Source organism: Scomber japonicus, chromosome 19 (genome assembly GCF_027409825.1).
Source record: "Scomber japonicus isolate fScoJap1 chromosome 19, fScoJap1.pri, whole genome shotgun sequence".
NCBI classification, from domain to species: Eukaryota; Metazoa; Chordata; class Actinopteri; order Scombriformes; family Scombridae; genus Scomber; species Scomber japonicus.
The window spans coordinates 10,743,920-10,766,929 of NC_070596.1; the positions used below are offsets into that span (position 1 = coordinate 10,743,920).

Consider the following 23,010-nt stretch of genomic DNA (forward strand, 5'->3'; position numbering starts at 1 on the left):
GGCCCAGGCCACTTAACGTTATTGTAAACCAAATATTTAATATTTCAAACCATAAACTAAAACAGACAAGCTCTTTGTCCAGCCAGAGTGCCATCCATCCTCTCCTCTCCTCTCCTCTCTTCTCCCCTCCCATCGTCTGGAAGACATATGGAAAAGGAGATTGACAGTATCATGAAAGCAAAGGATGAATGCTGAAAAAGAGACAGGGGAGAAAATGGGCGAGAAAAAGGGGATAGACAGCAGATTGCAAAGGGAGATGAAAGCAAGAGTGAGACCGAGGTTGAACGATTTTACAAAGCGCAGCAAACGCACAAAGCGAGAGGGACGGAGAGGGAGAGGCAAAGCAATTAACAAAAGGAGAGAGGAAATAAGCGAGACAGAAACAACACATGGATATTGAATGTTGGCGTAGAGAAAGGGAAAGATGGGGAAGCACAGAAGTTGCAGGAAAAAAACTGAGGCAAGCGGGTGGGGGGTAGGGGTGTGGGGGGGGTGGGGGGCTTTTAGTGATCGTCTAGGTGATCAGTTCTTGTTGCTGTTATTGCATCTACGCCTTGATGTGGACCAGAGTCAGTTCAAACACAGCACGCCATCACTCACACACTAATGACTAGCTTGCTTACTGTTTCTGTGTGTATGTGTGTATGTGTGTATGTGTGTAAGACTGTGTGCTTTGATTTTAATCTGTTTGCAGAAGCATTTACAGTGTTTCCCATGTACTTAAAAAACATGGTTTTTGGTTTGAATTAATTCAACGGATATGTTTAGCACGTCTAATCTAATAACTACTGTTCTGATAGACAGATTGGTATTGTCATTCTTATTTCCTGCATATTTATTGATGTCTTTATTGATTAGATTAGCAGTGGTCAATGCGTCATCTGACAGCTAAGTCTATAGATCTTTTGTTTTGTTTCACTCAAACTGTTATTGGGATCATTATGGACCCAAAGTGTTATTGATTGGAAAATATAGGGTATCTGGTTCAGATGGACTGTATTAGCTCTTAATTTAATCTGCAGATGGTGTTCTAGCTATGGCTTTGTGTATGTTAACCTCATCTGCGGCTACACACAGGCACACTATCTTGTATATACCGCTCTCCCCCTCGCCTGCGTTTGACAAAGTTCTCAATAATTAGTTTGGCAGAGCTGCTCTTCAGTTTTTAATGGGGTGAAATTATTTCACCGCATCAGCACAGAGGTTTGGAAAAGTTCATCCAGCCGCTCCATATCTCAATCCCTCAACTTTGTTTGTGTGTGTGTGTGTGTGTGTGTGTGTGTGTGTGTGTGTGTGCGTGTCTGCTTGTGTCTGTTTTGGTGTTCGCTCCGCTGTCTGTTTGCATGAATGTATGCTGCACTTCTGTTTTCAATGTGATAATGACTTATCGATCTGAGGACAAATTAATTTGTCAGCATGGAACTCCGCCTGATGGTTAGTGCCTGACGTATTTCTTTCTCTCATTCGCTTTGTTTCATTTGCCGTCACTCCTCCAGGCTTCAGGTTCACGTCTCATTCTACTGACTGTCTTTCTCTTTCTCTGTAATTCTCCCTCACTCACTCTCTCTCTCTCTCTCTCTCTCTCTCTCTCTCTCTCTCTCTCTCTCTCTCTCTCTCTCTCTCTCTCTCCGTCACAATGACAGACTTCGCCTTGATGTGGCTGTGCTGAGATATCCGCGGGAAAGCAATCTGTCTTGTGTGATTTTGTGGTCATCCAGCGTTAGCCATTGTAGAAGTCCCCACATCCTGCGTCTATCCCACTTTTCTACCCTTTACCATGTAACCGCTGTGGAAGGCCACCATATCCTGCAGCTATCTTCCATGATTGCTGCAGCTGTTTCCAAACGGTTCCTCATGCGGGTGAAGCAAGGAGGTAGCAGAGCTGTATAAAGTAAAGCAATTTGAAAAATTAAGGCAATTCCCAATTTAAACATTGCTTATATCTTTTCATTTTGTTTCCTTTTAGTGTAACTGATCTGCTGTTAGTTAGTTTTTTTAATGTCTGATCGTATTGCATCTTTTCATGTTCTTCTTCATCTTCTCTTTTAATATCATGAAGTGCTTTCTAACAACGTTGTTTGTGCACTATGTGAATAAGTGGATTTGACCTTTTGATGTCAAGTGTCCACCTTGAACTTGCACTTTTTGTATATGAAATATTTATTAGGTTTGCTATGATTCCTGCTAATGTCTCCACATTGCTTGTAAAAAGCCACAGTGGTTCAGCATCATGTTGAGAGCATCACAGTACGTTATAAATACTGAGCAGCTTCATGCTGTAAGTAGAATTAAGCACCTCAATGCACTATAGAAGATCCAGATACTGTTTGATTAAATGTTTAGTTAAAAAAAAAGCAAAAAAAGCAAAAACCAACTAATATGTCTAGTGGACAGCAAGAACATAGATAGATGTGGTTGTTTTGTTACTTTGTTTTCCCATGAAAGTTAGCTTGTGATGTTAACAGGCTTGTTTCCCAATCATGAAAAAATAGTTATTGACTTACAATGATGTAAAAGAAAGGAAAATGCCAAGGAACTGGTGGGACTTTCTCATATTAATTTAATAAAAAAGTATCTAAATAATTAATTGATCATAAAAGTAATTGTAAGAGTGACTTATCAGTTCAGGACTAGTTGGATTACACCACCAGGGAAGTTGGAACACTCTTCTCAGTTGTAGTCCAACTACATGATTAAGGCTTTTAAAAGAAACTCACTTAACACAGCCTTTATCAGAGCTATCTGATGAAAAGTTGTTTCTCCTAAACTGTGTAACAGAGTTGGACTTGTGTTAACCGCTGCTTGTGTGAAAACTTTCTCCCTCTGGGTTTGTGGAGGGGATGCTGTTGTCTGATTCCCCCAAAGGAGATTAATGAAAGGAGTACAAACAGAGAAGGAGGGGACAGACGGAGAGATGAGAGAGAGAGGCCGCGACGGAGGGAGGCAGTGGATGGGTAGGAGGGTTTGTAGTGGTGGGAGTTGTGTGTGTGTGTGTGTGTGTGTGTGTGTGTGTGTGTGTGTTAGTGGGGGGAGTCCTCTTCTGTGAAGTCCATTCATGCCCTGCTGAATCAATGGAATTCTTTCTCCCTCTCTCTCTGGTTTTCCCTTTTTCTTTCACATTTTCTCATTCCCTTACAGCCTCTCTCTCTCTCTGTCTCTCTCTCTCTCTCTGTCTCTCTCTCTCTCTCTCTCTCTCTTTCCCTCTCTCTCTCTCTGTCTGCCTGTCTGTCTGTCTCTCTCTCTCTATCTCTCTCTCTCTCCCTCTCCATCATCTGGTTATTCTCTCTCTCTTTTATGCTCTCTCAGCCTCTCTCGCCCTGCATTCCTCCTGTCTTGCCTGTCACGGCCTTATGTCTATGATGTCACTCAGGACAAAGAGGCCAAGCTTGCCTGGAATGTGAGATTTGACTGGGAGAAAGGGACAGAGTGAAAGAGAGAGAGAGAGAGAGAGAGAGAGAGAGAGAGAGAGAGAGAGAGAGAGAGAGAGAGAGAGAGAGAGAGAGAGAGAGAGAGAGAGAGAGAGAGAGAGAGAGAGAGAGAGAGGTAGAGAGAGAGGTAGAGAGAGGTAGAGAGAGAGGTAGAGAGAGAGAGGGAATGGGTAACAGACAGGTGAGAAAGATTTTTTTTTTTAAAGAAACTGTGAGATAAAATGTCAAATATCAATCATGAAATCATGCACGGTGAATCTCATGAAACTTAACATTTGGACTTTTTTATTTAAATGTACAAAATATGTCAAAATATCCTGAATTAACAGTCAAATGTGCAACATGTTGTTTTGTCTTTAAAAACTTCGTAGGTGAGAAAAAGAAAAAAAAAACCTACTTGGCTTGATTCTCTATGCATTGTGTAGAATAATAAACACCCCCTAAATAGTTGATTAGATCTTTGCTCATCTGAACATCATCAAACAGAATCAGGGTACAAGCCTTCAGGTTTTTTTTTTACTTTGTCTTCCCTCCTTTCAAAAAATCAAATGAGTGGATGCGTTGCTGTAAATAATACATTAATCTAAACAGGTTGAGTTGATTTTGCTTCATCTCAACATCATCAAATAGAATCACTATGCTTGAGTTGCTAGTTTATTTCTATCTTGCTTCGTTTTCTTTTGTTGCATTTGTGCTGATTTCTGCAAAATGACTTTTCTTGTTTGCTGAATATGAAAAAAACATATTTTTATGTTTAGAACCTGTTTTAAAAACCATCCTGCCTCCTGCTTATACATGCTGTTTTATTTTTATTTTGTTATCTGGTCTATTCTGTACTCACATCTATTGCAACTCTATCAGTCCTGGGGGAGGGATCGCCCCTGTGTTGCTCTTCTTAAGGATTATTCAATGTTTCCTTGTTGGGGGAGTCTTTCCTTATTTGAATAGAAGGTGAAAGGATTGATGATGTTGTATTGCTGTACACTTTGAATGCTGAGGTAAATTTGTGCTTTGTGTTTTGGAACATGAAGTATAATCAACAAGAGCATTTGCTGGTTAGTTCAAATCTCAATTAAGTTACTATGGGTACAGATAGTGATGTGTCCCCAATGTCTGAGCCCCTTAAAGGCATTATCTCACTTCGATAATGACGTAACTTGTATCAATGCATCATGTTCCCATAACAAAGTTGCCTGTGAATGAGAAAAATGCATTGAGTGGTCTTAAACAATTTAAAGGTCAATTCGTCCAGAAATTAGAGGTCAATTTCCTCTTTACTTCCCTTAGCTGCTTCTGTTGCCAGGGAGCACTTCCTTGTTGGCTGTTTGGGAACTATTTTGATCCTCCAGGGAAATTAGTGACAGCACTCTTTCTTCCTATGCCACGCTGGTATGCATGTTCTCACATACCAATGTTGTCATTGGTGTGCATGAGTGACTGAATGTATATGGAACATTGCAAAGTTCCCAAGGTTGTCAAGCTCTTCAATGATTCAAAAAAACGAGAAAAAAAAACCCTACATATATTATTGTATACACATTTCTATGTTCCGACTGCATTTCTTTTCATCCTCAAGTCAGATGATGTCAAAGTGGGAGTGAATGAGAAAAAGGTGAAAACTAGTCAAAAATTGGGGAAATTAAAAATGAGAGAAAATGACAGGAAAAAGACAAAATAGAGGAGAGAGAGACAGGAAGAGAAGAATATGAAGAAAAAAACAGACACAGAGCACCTAAAAGACAGGGAGACTGAAAAGGTAACATCAGGGGAGAGCAGCGAATCACATTGATATTCTCACCAAAGTACAGTCACTGTGTGTGTCCCAATAGAGGAATATTTATGTGTGACCACACACACATGCGTGTGAAGTGTGACCTCTCTACAGAGGCCTGTCCGTCAAACCCCCTCTCTGTAGACCACACACACACACACACACACACACACACACACATACACACACACAGAGGCAAAGATATCAGAGCACAGTGAGACACTTGCAGAAAGGAGAAAATAGCAGAACAGAGAAGGTGAACGGTGAGGAAATCAGTAATCTGGAGAGAGAGAAGAAAATGTGAGAAGCGATGGAAAGCAAACCGAACTTCTTTCGTTCTGACCACCTGCCAGGATTGTCAAACAAACTCAGTGATTCTGTTTCATGTTGATCAAAAAGAGTACGACAGAAGCAATGAAGCCTCTGGTCTGCTAAACTGAAATATGTATTGATACCAAACCAAGCCACACACATCACTCTCAGGTACTGTTTTAGTTGTATCATTGACTTAAACACTGGAGGCATTCTATTTGAAAAGACAGAATATGATGATATTATTCTGCTGAAGCACTGTGGGGGTAAAACACCCAAACTCAGCACAGCTATTCATTTGGAGACTCCATCCAGTTCCCTTAGAGGCATGGTAACTCTATTTGTGTAGCACAAGTCGTGTATAGCACAGCATAATAAAATGCATGAGACATCAACAATAAAACAACTGAGTAAACAGTATGTCTTGAGACAAACAGAGTGAATGGCATAAAATTAAACCAAAAAAAAAAAAACAGACAGTAATTGGTTTTGTGCTTATCAAACTGAAACATTTTGGCAGCTGCTGTCGTAACATTGTCAAATGTCCCTTAAATTAACCACCAAAAGTGATTCCTCAGCACATTTGAGGTGAGAAAAAGGACACACAGTTGCAGATCCATGCTTCGTAGTTAAACTATCCACAAAATCAGTGATTCATGTTAAGGTTATATATTGTATATGCAGGCTTTCCAAGTGATAGTATGAGAAATAACTGGTGCAGAAATACATACAAAATATTGCTACTCTAAATTTATAGGAAACATGCTATCAAAGTAGAAAGCACCTTCATTTTTTTAGATTAAGATGATCAGGTTGCAGTTATCTTAATGTTCCTCTCCCTGCCTCTAGTGGCTATTAGTAGTCATGACACCATTTACTGATGTTAAACCAGGATTGCTTGCCTCCTCTCTGCAACACTACATTACATTAGTGTTTTTCTGCCTCCTGCTAATCATTGACTCAGGATTGTAGTTTGCCAAGCCTGATAATACCACTGATTTACTCAAGGAGACATGTAATGAGACAGCATTGCTGGTGTGTGGATTCTCAGTTCATAAATCCTCTTTGTTGGTTTTTAAATCTCAGGAATTCTCCATCATCTGCCATGAATTTAGAATGACACATTCTTGGGAGAGCGTAAAATCATTTCTATTGTTCTACCGTAGGGAATATGGTGAAAATGGCTTCATAAAACAACTGAGTATGACAATTTATGCACAGTATAGTGTGTATGTATTGCATAAAATGAGCCTTCCTGAGTAATGCCCAAAAGAGACGGCAAAGCTCTCTTCAATTTTCCGAGCGATTGTTTCAGGGGAGACTCTCATCCTCACTCTTCTTTACTCTCTCAGGTAGCTGGCATGGGACTGTGTGTGTGTGTGTGTGTGTGTGTGTGTGTGTGTGTGTGTGTGGGTGTGCTCTCGTATGCATGCCTGTGTGGCTCACCCACTCAGCAGTAAATTCTGTTATCCTTGGGGGTCTGGCTGCACAAGGATTACACTGGCATCCCACTCTTGTTTTAAAACACAAACGCCGGTACACACACACACACACACACACAATCCTAGGCACAAAAAAACACACAGATAGACCCACATACCTGCACAACACACGCTCTTACTTACACACACATACACGCACACCAGTTTGGCTTTGCTACGGCTCCGCTTTTCAATTTTCAGCTCAATTACATTCCACTGTTACCTATTCTAAACCAAGATCCCTCTTTTCCCTCAGGACACACACACACACACACACACACACACACACATACACAATTATTTAACTGCACTGCATCCCACTTAAGCCCAAGATTGTGTGGCCTCCTCAACTTTCACAGAAAGTGAGAATCATTCAGTGCAGCAGACTTTTAAAAACAGTTTTTTTGTCCTTCTGTTTACTTTCTCATTCTCTTAAACACTGACTTCTGTGAAAGTGGACATCTGCTACTGTATTTCAAGTGTTAAGTTGACCTCAAAGAACAAGTTTTCAGTTAATAAAACCATGATACAGGAAATACACTGATCCCAAGCTTTGTAGCACCATGGCAAAAGTTCCTTTTTAATTTCTTTGCTTTCAAAGCTCAGTGCAACAAGAGCGCCCCTTCAAGGCCAGCGTAAAACCTATCCACATTCCAGGAAAAGGAGCATGGATCAATATAAATTCAAGTTAAAAGTTCAGTTAATGTTTACAAACTATAAATATATTTAAAAAAAAGTGATTTAGCTATGATCCACTGTCAGAGATGGTATGACAGCAAATCTCAAAATGAAAAAATATGGTTTAAATCTAAGAACTTCCTTCATTAAAACAAAGCCAGAAGTGGAGCAATATGTTTGATTTCAGTCTGCTTTTAATCAAATTCTCATGACAGAGTAACTGCAGCTGCTGTCTGCATGGTAACAAAAAATCATGCTGTCATTAAACTATAGTGGCTTTTTTGTTTGTTTGCTTTTTTTTAACCTTATCCTACCAACATACTGACTGGGTTCCCTGGAGCCCCAAAAATAAACATCATTAGTTAAAAATGATTGATAGGAAATGATTATTTTAGAAAAGTTAATTTGCATATTGTGTAAAACGAAAATATTTACGTTAATACAAATTGCAGTTTCTATCTCAAGTACAATCTTTCCACAAAGCCTTCAAAATGACTGACAGAGTACCCCAATCCCCCTGATAGTATGTGATATTTTAGATATTGACCCATGGAAAACATGAACTCATTAAATAGCACCATCAATGAAAACTGCATAGGCCGAATTGGATGCTCTAAAATGGGGTCCCCCAGGATCCCAATAAATTGGTATTTTTAAGAAAAACTAATTAAAAATGAAACAGAAAACAATGATATAAAGTTATTAAGAACAAATTGATTGACAAAGTCATAAAAAATTTAAATATATATATGTATATATTTTGCCTAAAGTAAATTTCCATAGAAAAAAGAACCTCTCAAATGTACACACACACACACACACACACACACACACACACAGAATAAATCTTGAAGAACACGTTCTCAGTTAATAAAACCATGATACAGGAAATACACTGAGCCTAAGCTTTGTAGCACCATGGCAAAAGTCCCTAATTCTTTCCTTTCCAAGCTCAGTGCATCAAGAGCACCCCTTCAAGGCCAGAGTGTAACCTACCCACATTCCAGGAAAAGGAGCATGAATTAATATGATTCAAATTACTAGATCATTTTTGTTAACAAACCGTACATGTACAAATCTGATTTATCTATGATCCACTGTCAGAAGTGGTATGACAGTAAATCTCAGAATGAAATATGTTTCAAATCTAGGAACTTCCTTCATTAAAACAAAGCCAGAAGTGGAGCAATATGTTTGATTTCAGTCTGCTTTTAATCAAATTCTCATGATAGAGTAACTGCAGCTGTTGTTTGCATGGTAACAAAAAACATGCTGTCATTAAACTTGGCAAAAATATAGTGTTTTTTAACCCTCATCCTACCAACATATAACATACAGGGATGGCTGACTGGGGTCCCTGGGAACCCCAAGAATAAACTACTGTAAGAAACAGCTATTACAGCAAAATCTTAACCTGTTTCTTTATGATGATTATATATGATTACTAATGCAACTGTCAAAAAACTGCACAGGGTGAATTCACTTCAGGTGTTCTTCACCGCGGTCCCTCAGGACACCAATACATTTGTTGTTTTTTAAATGCACTAATGAAAACAGAAACAAATAATGATATGATATGATATGACGTCATTGGTGACAAATTGATTGACAAAGTCAGGAAAAGTTGGAATGATGAGAAGTTGGGATTCTTCTCAAAAATACGTTTTAACACTGATGTCATCATTATATATTTACTATTTGTATAAATTAATCATCTATTAAAAAAACAAAACAATACTTGGTACAAATATACAGACACAAACACAAACACACACACACACACACACACACACACACAGTCCCTGGTTCTAATAGCATTGCAGGCAAGCATACAAAGAGAACAAACAGCCATGTAATGTGGTGGTTCCCTCTCATTGACACTGGGCACTGGAATGCAACACGGGGGGGTAGGGGACATGGTGTGTGTGTGTGTGTGTGTGTGTGAGTGTGTGTGTACCATCCTGTCAGATTAGCCTAATGATTAGCATTACTGAGAACTGACAGCAAGAGGAAGGAACAATGAGTGTCATTTATCCTCTTTTTCTTTCTCTTGCCCACTCGCTTTCTTTCTTTCTTTCTTTCTTTTTTCTTTTTTGCTCTGTTCTTTGCTTTTAATCTCTGACCCCCTCCCCTCAACCCCCCGCCCCGTCTCCCTCCCTTACCGTCTGCTCTCCTCTCTCTCTTAATGGTTTTATTCCCACATGTAAGCAGATTTTTCTCTGTAAAAAAGAATACCTGGACCGAATAGACATTTCTGCAAAGAAAACTGGAATGTTTTCAAGATGACACACTCTCATGCATCCAGACATGATCCACCAGTTCAACACCAGTCCAACACCATTAAAAACAGCTTGGCTGATAAAATATAATGACAGGTTGTCGAGCCCTGTAACAGGGCTTTAGCAAAAGTTCAGTCTGGATAACTATCTTTTACATAGGCCTGTATTTATATCTCTCATTTTAGCCTGCCATTCACAGCTCTCACGCACGCTCCCTCATAATTTCCCTTCCTGTCATTGTCTGAGGCTGTCAATTGAGCTATCAGCTGTTCACATCAGCTGTTCACATCTATCCAATAGCACAGCTACACACCTCCATTGTGAGCCTATCATCTCGCTGCTGTCTTTTTAAATATGTTTATCTCTCGGCTTTTAATGTGTTCATGCTGCTATTATGTGCTCCCCTCCACTTCCCCACCACCGCCTAGACTTTGCACATTCATCAGTGTCATCACTTCATCACATATCTGTCTCAGCAGAAGTCATCAGCCACCACCATCAGTGTCTAGACTCCATGGGTTGGGGGGGGGGCGGGGGGGGGGGGGGGGGCTTATCATGCTGCTACTCAGGGCTGATGCCCTCGATTAAAAATCTCCCCGTAGAGAGTAAGCACTAAAGACTATCTTGACCAAGACTTAATTACAACTGCATCATCTGTTATAATAAACTGATTTGAATATAGTTGAGCTGCCCAGTGCTAAAAAGTTACTTTTCATTAACTAATGATAGATCAGGATAGTTCAGGGAGAGGGTTGTTGATAATTGTAATTTTAACCAACCACCACCCAAAAAAATAAACAGGGTGGGAGGAAGTGAAAGGGAAAGAGAAGGGGAGTGATGAGAAAGGATCATTAAGAGAAAAAACAAGAGAAAAACATATAAAAAGAGGACACATAAAGAGCCCGAAAGAAAGAGAAGATACACAGTGTACTCTCCCCTGCCTCTAGCCTTTCTTTCGTATTCTGTAAGAGAGAAACTATTGATCTTCATGTGATATACACAGCAAAAATAAAAATAAAAAAGGATAAAACCATGCATCAATTACACAAATTATATTTTTTCTTCTTCTTTTTTAACCTGTTATTTGTGGATATTTGCAACCATTGCCTAGGGCGTCTCCAGTGAACTTCACTTTAAAGGGTCATGAGAAGGGAAGGGCAGTAATAAGTGAACTTGGTGATTCAATAAAGTTATTATAAATCATTCAGGGAAGAAGGAAAAAAAACCCTCATATTTAATATTTATGTTTTATGCTGGTTTGTTATGATCAGATAGCTCCTCATTTTTTTCTCATTTATTTTTCCCAAAATTTACTCCAGGGGTTGGAGTTGGCTCAAGTAGGAGGGGAATAAAAGAAGGGGAATAAGTGTTCTAGGAAAAAGTATGCATCACTTCATCTACTCAAAACTCAAGGCATCAGCTTAAGTGTTTGTGTTTCTTTGCTGCTGAATCTAAACATGACTCAAAGGAATGAGGATAGGTGCGATAAGAGCATCCTGTTGTGGTTGCGTCAGTGCCAAAATGCTGCTGAAGGAATGAGATCACTGTTTGCTCCTTCACTGAACCATGTTGGCCGAGTCCTTCTTGTCTTATTGCTTCAATTTAGCCTCTCCCCCTTGCCCACTTTGGCCTCCAGGACTTGAAATATCGAGACATTTTATGATTACACTATCTGCTTTGGAATCTTACAGAAGGACACATTGCTGTGTACTACTGCATCCTTTATTCTTCACACTATCATTTCCTCCCTGTGAAGCTTGCTCTTGTTGACAACCAATAAATCATCATCTGTGATGCACAGTGACCAGGTCATTCTACTCTGGGCTGAAGTGAATTTAACAACGGTGGAGGAAAAAGGTCACATCAAATGTTGGCACTGTATAAACAGTACAGGGGCTGAATGAATTATAATTCCCTTACAACATGTAATTTAGAATGACTCTTCAATGTCAAGACATGCTATTAACATGTCTATTAACATGAGCTATGGTACTGTATAATTCAGATACAAGATGAGTAGAATTAGCCAGTGTTGGGGAGCTTAGTTAGTAGTAGTAGTAGTAGTAGTAGTTAGTTATCCGGTACTTTGATTTCTTTTCTCTAGTTTGCTGCCTTGCACAGGTGATTCTAACCCAATCACAACCTACCTTTCACAATTATATTATTTTGTTTACATGTTTTAATTGATTCATACAGTATGGACTTTTTTTCCACTGTTATTCTTCACACTACCCTAGAAATGTATGACACACAACCTACAATTACTAAGTTAGTTTTTGATTTTAATTGCAGTTTGCTTGGATTCATTAATGTGTAAAGCCAAGTCTTATATAATCATAACATCATGATATGATACCATGCATTTCAATAGATTATAATTACTACTTGCTTGCCCCCCCTACTTTAGGCAACAATCTGTGGAAAGATAATGGTCGTACCAGCCTCAGGCTAAATCTTCAGCTTCCCCTTTCACAGGTTCAGCCTGTGGAACCAGTATTTCCACCAAAAATGCCAAACCTAAATTTAATTTGAATTGTCACCCATCTCTGTCATTATACAAACAAAACTGATATTCTATTAGCCATTTCTTGTGGATCCTGCTGAGGTGACGGTCTCATGGTTTTGTAGTCAGTTCACTGATGTTGCCAAGAGCTGAGATCTTCCAGCTTGGCTGACAGGAGGCCTGGGTTAGATCGGCTAGTGCACAGCTGGTGTGTGGAGGTCCTGATAGAAACCATGTAGCTTTAAGTCTCTGTAAAAACATTCCATTAGAATAACATTACAGTATTACCTAGCATCACCGCTGTTGCCCCAAGGTGTACAGAACTGCTAAAACACTGTCCCTCTTTTTTATCATTGTGTGTGTGCTCTATTCTGCTTTCTCTCTTTCAGGCAGTCACAGTGTGTGTGCAGCTGCCTGTTTGCCCTTTCTCTATCAGTATGTGTGTGTATATCTAAGGGTTTCAGACTGTGCAGAATGAGCCTTTGTGCGTCCACAGTAATGTGACACCTTTCATAACTCCATAAAGAGAACATGGTATATATAAAAAGACAGCACATAGCGCTCCTGCACAAAGCAGCTGGCTGAATTCACAATGATGGCCTCAAGCTTTACAGGACAGACACTTTTGATTTCTCTCTGTCTGTCTCTCTCTCTCTCTGTCTGTCTGTCTTAATGTCTAGCTTTGAGTGTGACAGCTAAATTTAAAGGAGTCAGCTGTGTCGATTCCGATGTTGGGAATTCAGTTGTTACCTGCCTGTCTGATCTCTCTTTCTCTCTATGTGAGTGATGGCAGTTTGTGCATTTGGCAGACTGACACTTCTGATTGGTCAATCCCAGCTTGTCACTCATTTCACCATCATGGACACTGCAGCTAAGAAGCAATTGTCACGGCTGTGACAGAGCCTAAAGCTGTTATTGCCATGGTGGCATGGCGCTTTACCTCTTGGTGAAAGTAGAGACTCAACACAACCTAGCTTTAACACATTCAAATTTCAATTTTGCACAGTAAAACGCCGCCAACTCAGTAACTCAGTGATACTGGCAGGATTTTCTTTGATGGAATGGCCATTTCTAGTTTCATTATGTCAACTTCAATAGCTTTCCTCCTTATTCCTTCTCTTTGTCGACAACTTTCTCCAAGTGTTAACTATCACTGCATACTTTATCTCCAGCTTTCTTTAAGTGGAAAGTGTAGTAAAGGGCTATGTAGAAAGTGCTGATCATTTGACCCACTCCTGACACAAAAAAAGTGGGTGATGAGTTGGCCAGATAGACGGCAAGGGAAGAGCAGAGGGAAATAATTGGTCTGCCCTCCATCTCCAACTTCAAAAAAGAAAGATGATGACTGTTGATACCTTAGTTTTTGAGAGCCCTTTTAGATAACTTAAGTGTGACACTGTCCCAGACTTGTGTGTTTGACCTGCTGCAGTGTCCCTGACAAAAGCAATTAATCCTTAACCAGGCCCTGCTTTAAAGAGTGCAAGACCATCTGATCCTTAAAGTGAAAAGAATAATTTCTCCTCTGTAATCAGTTATGTATCGGGGAAAAACTCAAAGGACTTTACTTCACTGCTTTCGTCCGTCCTTTCTTGTCGCAGTAATGCAGAATCGAAATGTGTGGCGAAGGGTCCAGGCATGTGAGGTCACAGCTTGAAAAGTTAAAATCCCAGTTTCTCTAAGAAGATTACTTTTAAATGAACAAATCACTCATGAGTGGCACTGCACTGTTTCCCAACTTTCCTGGCAATCTTTACTGTGCTGTCAAGATAAATAATAATGAAATATGGTAAGAATGAAGTAGCATGAAAGGAATGCCTGGCCTTCCATAAGCTTCTTGATGTGGTGCTACTACAATAGTTTCTGCAGAGGTCTGAGACAACTTAGGCACACTCATGACCAAATCACATCCAAATAGGAATAAAACACTAATAATTTTACATGGCGATATATTTCTTTGCCCAAAGTCATAATCCATATGATGATGATGATGATGATGATGATGACTGAACAGCACAGAAAGGAGAGAATTCAATAAACCATCAACCTTATGTAATGATTACTGGCTAAGCACTTTTTGGGATTGAAAGCTTCCCATTCTTATCATCTTAAAAAAAATATATATAATCTGCAATTTATACATGCAAAAAAAGTATTGAGTGTCTTATAGAGTGAGTCTGTGGTCTATTGGTCATCTCATAGCACCCTTTGCCATCAGAGAGGGTTTTTTTGTGTGAGTAAGGGAGCAGTTGAAATGCCCAAACAATTTGGCCATCAGCGCTTGAGGTGAGATTTAGTTTATACGTGTGAAGCTGCTTGAGACTCTTGTTTTATTTCCTGTGAAACATGACCTGTTATTTCCAAGCTTTGAGCAAGATTTGTGATGTCAGCTGGCTAAGTGGGTGCATGTGTGTGTGTGTGTGTGTGTGTGTGAGAGAGTGAGACACATGCCGGGAGGTAATCTAAGTGTCCAGGTATAATGGTCGTCTTCCTGCGTCTGACCTCCAGAGCTTCTGAGGTCAATGGAAACCTGTCAACATCTTTCATTTTTACCTTTCGTCAGTCCTTTTAAAGGGTAATTCTGGTTTATTACAGCTTGGCCATGATTCTTAGGAATAGGAAAGCATAGTTTAGCAGACAATCTATCTAATCTAACCTCTTTTTATCACCCTACATACACCAGTTTCTGCTTTTAAGTCACACTTGCTGCTCTTCTCTCCACCTTTGTCTCCCTTTGTCTAACTTATCAACTCCTGATGCTCTCATAAGGTATTCATCCTCCTTTCATTCATTCATCTCTTACACACGGCTGTTTCCAATTGGCCCGGAGACATTCCTTGAATGCCAGGGCATCATCGTTTTGTGCAATGTTGTATGCGTGCGCGCGCGCGTGTGTGTGTGTGTGTGTGTGTGTGTGTGTGTGTGTGTGTGTGTGTGTGTGTTCTGTATAATCAAATAGAATTGCAATAAAGGGCACACCCACCCACTCACTGATACACACATAAGAAACACACACACACACACACACACACACACACACACACACACACACACAGTTGCTCTTTCTTTTTACAGTTTGTGATATCTCTGTTTTTTATTAGTTTGGGTTTTTTTGACCACATTTCAATTAAAATTTATTGATCCAAAATGTTTTAAGCAAATTTAAAGCAAAGCTAAAACAAAGACAGGAAACTGTAAGTTAAATGGGTTAAAGGCACTCTAGTAATATACTTTTCATAACTCAGCAAAGATATATATAAACCATTTCTTAAAAAGACATTCAAGTGCACATCCTGGATGGACAACACATAGCTTAATACCCACAAATGCATGTATTTTCAATTATGTGTGTTATGTAAAAATGACATATCCACATTACAGTACACACAATTTAATGGCATACTGTCACACACACACACACACACTCAAATGTGCATACACACTGCAGGATATCTTCAGAGCGCCGGATAAAAATATTACACCACAATTTCATTACCGTTAGCCACGACAGCTGGTCTGGACAAAAAGGCACCACAGCGTCTCTGTCTCTCTTTCTATGACTTTGTCCTACAGTTTTTATTTACATTCCTGTTTCTCCCATGACGCATGACTAAGCTAATCTAAAATGCAGCGAGCCCAGCGTTGGCAGGCCGAGTCAAGCAGGGACCAAAGCCATATGCCTAAACGAGTTATGCCATTCGGAGCGGCATAGACTCCAAGAGGATCCTGATATTCCCAATAGGATTTCTAATAGGACAAACTTTATTTTAAACTGGTAGGGATGTGCATGATAGATAGATGTATTTTACGTAAATAGATAGATGGGTAAATAGATCGATGGGTTGGTTTGTTATTGGCAGATCTTTGGTTTGGTTTGTCTGGCACTTATCTGTATTCAGCAAATATTATTTTTTGTTGAAATTGATTCCATGAAAGTAAAAACTGAATCAAGGACAACATTAATAGACATATTGACCCAGGAAGGTTTAGTTTAGTGTTTTTTGTGGATGCCAAAGAGACTCCAGAAATATTTGAAGATCATAAGAGATTTTATTTAATTTTTTTATATGAAAGAATGACTGAATGGAGAAATTGCAACAAGGGAAGGAATGGCATTCATTTTTGTTGTCATAGCAAGAGAATCCACTACCAACGCACACAAGCACTGAAAGACATGAATGTGCACACACACACACACACACACACACACACACACACACACACACACACACACACACACACACATAGGGATGCATATGAACACACGCATACACTCACACAAAGCAACAGGGAGGCTGCTAACACAACTAAATAGCAAATACTACAGCGTCTGCAGCCTAGCAACCAGGCCACTGGATGTCATTGTTCCTCATCACATTTCTCCGTGTGTGTGTGTGTGTGTGTGTGTGTGTGTGTGTATACTCACCCTATTGTTGACCATATTCCCTCTCCAGCCCTTCTTTTTTTAACATATATTTTAACCTTTTCCCTTTCATAGAAAAAGAGAGAGAACTGTAAACAAGCTGTTAGCTACTTTCATCAATTATCTATTAAGAACAAATAGAATAGCTGCCACAGTGCTCCAAGACTAACTACATCAGGACTTTTGATCATGTAATCTAATGGATTTGAAATTGAGGTTTGTTCTGGTGGTCTAGTTGGCTCCAGTAGCTGTTATCATAATGTTCTTATCATATATGTTGCTACAGTATCTCTTTTTATAAGTCAATTATTTGTGAAAAAAGTACTACTCTAAAACATTGAATATGAACACATAAATGAATCAAATGGGATATAAAACCTTTTCTTTAACACCCGATGATGAGGGAAATGTGGAGTCTTCTTTAAAACTTGCTGTGATTCTCCAGAGACTCAATGTCATTATGGCAAAGGAAATCCTTCACTTAAAAATATGTTACAACAGATGCTGTACAAGGTTTTTGCTATTTCACTGTAACTGAAATGGGACATATCATGCACATTTCCAGGTCTATATTTATATACTCAGGCTCTAATGGAATATCGTTGCATGATTTACAGTTCACATACTCAGCGTCTGTCTGAAACCGCTTTAGCTCCGAATGTGATTCAAAATATGCAAGTGGACAATATGAAGAACACGTGGAACTGTGGCAACAACCATAGAAACAAAGGCTGCAGAACAGACTGCTGTTTGTGAGCATGTGTGAACAATATGACATCATCAGTTGAGAAAGTAGTAGAGGTGTTGGAGTGTTGAGAGCAGGCTGAAGCCCTAGCTTTTGACCTCTGGTATTTTTGAAAACATTCACCTCAAGTTTTGGTTGTGTTATGTTTAACATAGACATATGACATCATAACAGTATAATAAAAACAGAAAATCACAAAAAGCATGACAAAGAAAGATAAGAGTAGCATACGTTGCATAAAAATTGAAAACACAGAGAAAGATGTAGTTGCTGAGTGCACATGGCAAAATGAAAGGTTTGCAATAAAGCCAGGTTACAGGTAAAAGTAGAGGTGAAGCCTACAGAGACTCAAACACAAAATTAACATGCTTCTGTCTTCTCAACAGAAAGTCTTTTATTCTTTCTCTTTTTGGTGAGCCTCATTATGATTTATGAGCCACAGTCTACAATAAGTTGAGTCTGTGACCCATTACCATTTAAAAGTAACCTTACTAACCACTGCATGTGCAAACGTGTGCACATGCAGGTGTGTGTTTCATGAGGCCAACAAAGAGCATCTCCAAAATCACATTCAGTGTTTAGCAATTCAAAACCAGATGATGAAAGCGCACTAATTCAAATAACAATTATGCATGAGCGCTGTCCTGTTCTGCCACTGACTCAGGTAATATCTCACTGGTGGGTCCACATAAAAAGAACAACATGCACAATGTCATATTCATTTAAATGATTGTGTTATTTCCTTTAATATTCATATCATCTTTGTTCTCTGTTTTTTTGCATTATCTTTTCAGTTTCTCGCTATTTTCATTTGATGCATACAGATGCATGATAGTGTTTGATGTCTTATCGTGCACTCATACATGTTGTGAATCTGACATTTATTTTAAGGTCACATTAGTAATTAGTAATAAGTATTCATTATTAATTTGACAAAAGAAGGTTGTCTATTCTCATCTCCTCTCCATCTTTCCTGCATGTGCCGTACTCCTTTCAGATATTTTCTCTTTTCCTCTGCGCATCTCATGTCAATCCTTTCTTCCTCTTTCATCACCCTCCCTCTGCTATTTTAATACGGAGCCTTTTTCTGTCCCCTGGCATTTCCATCAACTCATTTTATTTGCTGTGAATAATTTTGGAAATCTTTAGTTTATGTGTCTTGGTATTAAGTTCATTTATGTTTAAACCAGGCACTAACCACCAAAATTGCAGCTAAATTAGTCTCTGTGATTAAGTAAGTGTGATTGAGTGGCATCTGCCTTTAAGAAAATCTGGCTTGAATAAAATCAGAACTGCATTGAAGCAAATAAAAAAGAAAGATGGTCACAGCTTTAGTTCATTTTGGTTCCTGTACAGTCTAATGTTCAAACAGATGCTTTCCAAACAAACTGGGGCTCATAAACATAAATCACATGGAAATAAAAGTAACTTTAACAAAGTTTTAGTAACCTATATTAGCATTAGTCCTTTTTTTAAAAATGTGTCCTTGCCTGTCAATCTACAATGAACAGCTGACATTTAGGTGTCCACATCTGTCTCCTTGTACACATAAACCCTAGAGTTCTGGGGTCATTTAGTATTGATGGCTCACATCACGTTCTCCCTCATAACAAACGGCGCCTCAGTCCCCCCGGAGAGGCCCTAAGAACTGCCCTTTCAGTCGTCTCAGAGGTGGCTTGATTGACATGACTCACGCCCGGCAAAATGAACTAAATTAAAAGAGCAAACCCTCCAGAGTTCAAATAAACCACTCCAAACATGGCTGGCATGAGCACACACTCATGCTCGACCTATTCACCACCGTATTCCCTCTCCAGCCCTTTGTTTTAAAATACATGTTAACCTTCCCATCACTGCCTTCTCCTGCCTCTCCAACACCTTGATCTTTAGTTGTTGTTAAATTTGTAAATTCTCCAATTTTTTAACAAGCTGGTTTGATGGATTATACCTAATTCCACAAAGAATATGTGTGTGTGTGTGTGTCAATGAATGTGAGTATGTGTGTTATGTTTGTGCTCCTGACTTTGACTGAAGCTCTCAGATGAGGTGCCAATTGATCGAGATGGCCCCAATTAGTCTCTGCGATTAATTGAGTGCGATTGGATGTCGTCCCCAGCACCACATCATTGAAGTTATTGACAGGATAATTAGTTGCTGTGGCGACCGTTTAAACACAGCTGATTGTGTGTGACAGTGAAATGACCTCACACCAGCCAATCAAGTCTACCTTGTGCTTGTGGGCATGTGTGTGTGTGACTGCGTGTGTGTTTGACCCAGTATGCAAACATCTTGAGGGAGACGTTCATAAAGGATGGTACACAGATGTTGTGATATGATAATTACTAATTATCAAATCATGTTAGAGATTGCTGCTACAGTATCTAAAATGTTTTATTGTAAATTAATCTCCAATGAGACATCTTGAGCTTATAAAAAAAGCATTACTCCATTTAAACGTCAAAGAGACTTTACCCAAGAGGGAAGTATCAGCAAATAAGTTAACAGAGACAGAAGAAAAAAACGTACTTATTAATTAAATAACAAAATTACAGAGGAATGATTCCAAAATTGTTACTTCAAATTCATCTAGAGAATTCATCATGTGAAAAATGTATTTAGTATTCTCATGAGAGGTGTGGTTTTTTTTGGGAGCTCTGCTGTCAGAACACCAATAGAGGTTACAATGCAGAATAAAATAGCAGTGAAATCTGCTTTTTGTACCTCCGTCTCTTCTGAGTGAGTGCCTTTCCACTTCCACTGTTTCCTCTACTTTATCCATTATTTCCTGTATCAAACTTCTTGCATTGATTGACTTCTTCTCTTGATTCTTCTTCAGGATATCAGAAAAACCTCTGTTCTCACTTAGCAACACTAAAACAAATATCCAAAATCAGTGCTTATGGTTATTTATTGCAAGTAATCATGTATTTTGCAACGTGAATAGAAAACTTATGTGCTCACTTTTATTCTAAACCAAGTGATGCTGAAACAATACTATTCTCTTTGGAAATCCCCACTGTCCCTTGAGTTAAACTACTACAGTTATCAAAGCACTGCCGATAGCTGAAAAAGTTATTTGAAATATAAATAAGGGCAGACCAGTCTTTGTAACATTGTTGGGTGTAATTATTACCTTTTTATCTGACCACACCCTGGAAGCCCTGTTCTACAATAACAATCTGAGCTATCACTTTTCCCCACAGGGGAGCAACATCCTGCTCTACTAAGCAACTCATGCAGTTTTTCCCATGTCTGCACTGAATGGGTTGGTGGCTCTTAAAAGCAGGTTAACCCATCCCACCTATTCAACACTTGGTGTACATTACTGACTAAAAAGGGGAAAAAAATGAATGCAGAGGTTATCATCAGGAGTATATATCACCAACTGGCTGATGTCCAGTATTCAATAATGTCAGCCCCTTATATTGTCATAGCGATATACTGGACCTATCCTATACTGCAGCACTATATGAGATGAAAAAGCTGCTATTTAGACAAAAAGCTAAAGTTGAATGGGGAAACATAAACATCAGAAGTTGCAATTTATTCTTATTTAGTAAAATAACAGGAATTTATTTAGTGATGCCACACTGTACATATGCTGTATATCACACATATTAGAGATAACACGGGTAAAAGGGTTAAAAGCTGTGAGGAGAAAGAGGGAGTGGTTGACGAGTGAGCGGTTGACTAACTGTGAAGAAAAGACCCTAATCTTAGAGGAGGCCAGAGTTGGTGTAACATCACTTTTTCTAGCCAAGCTCTTTATTCTTTTTTTGCTCTACCACTCCAGTATCCTTCCTTTCTTTAATCTTGCCTAAGCTAAACTTTTTCCCCCTCCTCTTCTCTGTCCAATCTCAATTCTCTATCAGCTTCTGCTCTATTCATTTTCATGATTTTTAATCATTTAAATTCGATTAGGTCAGATTGGATAGCTTTCTTGGGGAAACAAAGCACATCATTTGTTATTTTGAATTCTGATTATTTCAAAATGTTCACCTGAGGCACAACATGTATCACTGTCATCATTAAATACAAATAACAGACAATGGATGAACAGGTCGTGGACACTGGATTGAACCTGGTTGAACTTGAGGTTTATAGAAAATGTACTAAAAAAGTGTAAAATAAGTTGTTAGAGATTTTAATTACCCTCCTTCCCCCCACCTACCCAACCATGAACCCAATTTTAATTTATCTGTGGTAAAAAAAAACAATCCAAAGGCAATCACAACTAAACAAACACATCTTCATTTCAGCAGCAACTTTAATAAAATACTTGATTAAGAATGAATTATTAAACAAAGAAATATACAGTATAATTATGCGCAGCTGTTTTGCATTTGATTAATATAATGTGTGTTATTTTGATATGTTGATCTTTCTCATATCTATGTATCTTTTTTTCAGTGTCACCCTTGTTCTTGGTATTTTCCCCTGTTTACTGCCTTTTTTAAAAGAAGTTAACCTACCTTTCTCACTTGCTTTCTTTTCTATGCGTAGTTCCTCCCCGAGATCCCACAATCACCTGTCGATCCAACACCTATCCCAAAGGCTTCTACTGCAGCTGGCACCAGACACACCCGACGTACATCCCCACCACCTTTGAAGTGGACGTTCAGTAAGTACATTTGTTTTGTTTTGTGTTGGTGCAAGACACAAACGTACAGTTATCAGTAGGAATAAATGTTAAAACTGAATAATTTTTTTCTCATTTGCGAAGGACGGTTGTGGTTTGGAGGACAAACAATTCAACAATAAACAAACTACAGAGTCTGACACCAAGGATAAGGGGGGAAAAAACAGGAAAATGGTGTATTAAAAATGCCTTTTTGAATGTGGAACAAATTATTAAGCCAGAAAAATGCATTTTCAAAATCCACTTAACATCCAAATCCACAATAGTTTTCTCACCATTTAATTTAAGGTCTTGTGTAGACGACAGAAGCATCCAAAAAGTATTGGAAATTAGTTTCAATCCAAATTTGAAATAGTGTCATGTAAGTTTTTGTAAACTTACCTGATACTGGGTTTGAATGGGGTGTTATCTAATAAGAAAACTACACAATAAATTCCATGAACCACTCATAACCAATGTAACATGCTGCAGTAAGCATATTGTCTCATTTCCGGTTGCCAGAGTTTCTGTGTCATTGGCAGATTTTCTACAATTCAGCCTAGTTCATTTTGCTTTATTCCTCATTAATGCTGCTAATTGCCCATTGTACATTAAAACATACACTGTTCTGCTCAAACACTCTTAGCTATCTCCTTCTTTTAATAACGTTCTTACTAATCCCACAGTTATTTATATGCTTTTCAAATCTGCTAGTTACTTTAGCTTAGCAGTTAGCGATGGCGTTACTCTCTCCTCTCACTCTCCTGCTCTCTCT

General features: G+C 38.9%; 1 protein-coding gene across 1 annotated transcript in view; it reads left to right on the forward strand.

Moving 5' to 3' along the window:
- cntfr (ciliary neurotrophic factor receptor) overlaps positions 1-23,010 on the forward strand; it is a 133,930-nt gene that overhangs the window by 77,794 nt on the left and 33,126 nt on the right. The window contains exon 3 of the mRNA XM_053339667.1: positions 22,121-22,238. Coding sequence (XP_053195642.1) covers positions 22,121-22,238 — 118 coding nt within the window. The remainder of the gene's footprint in view (positions 1-22,120; positions 22,239-23,010) is intronic.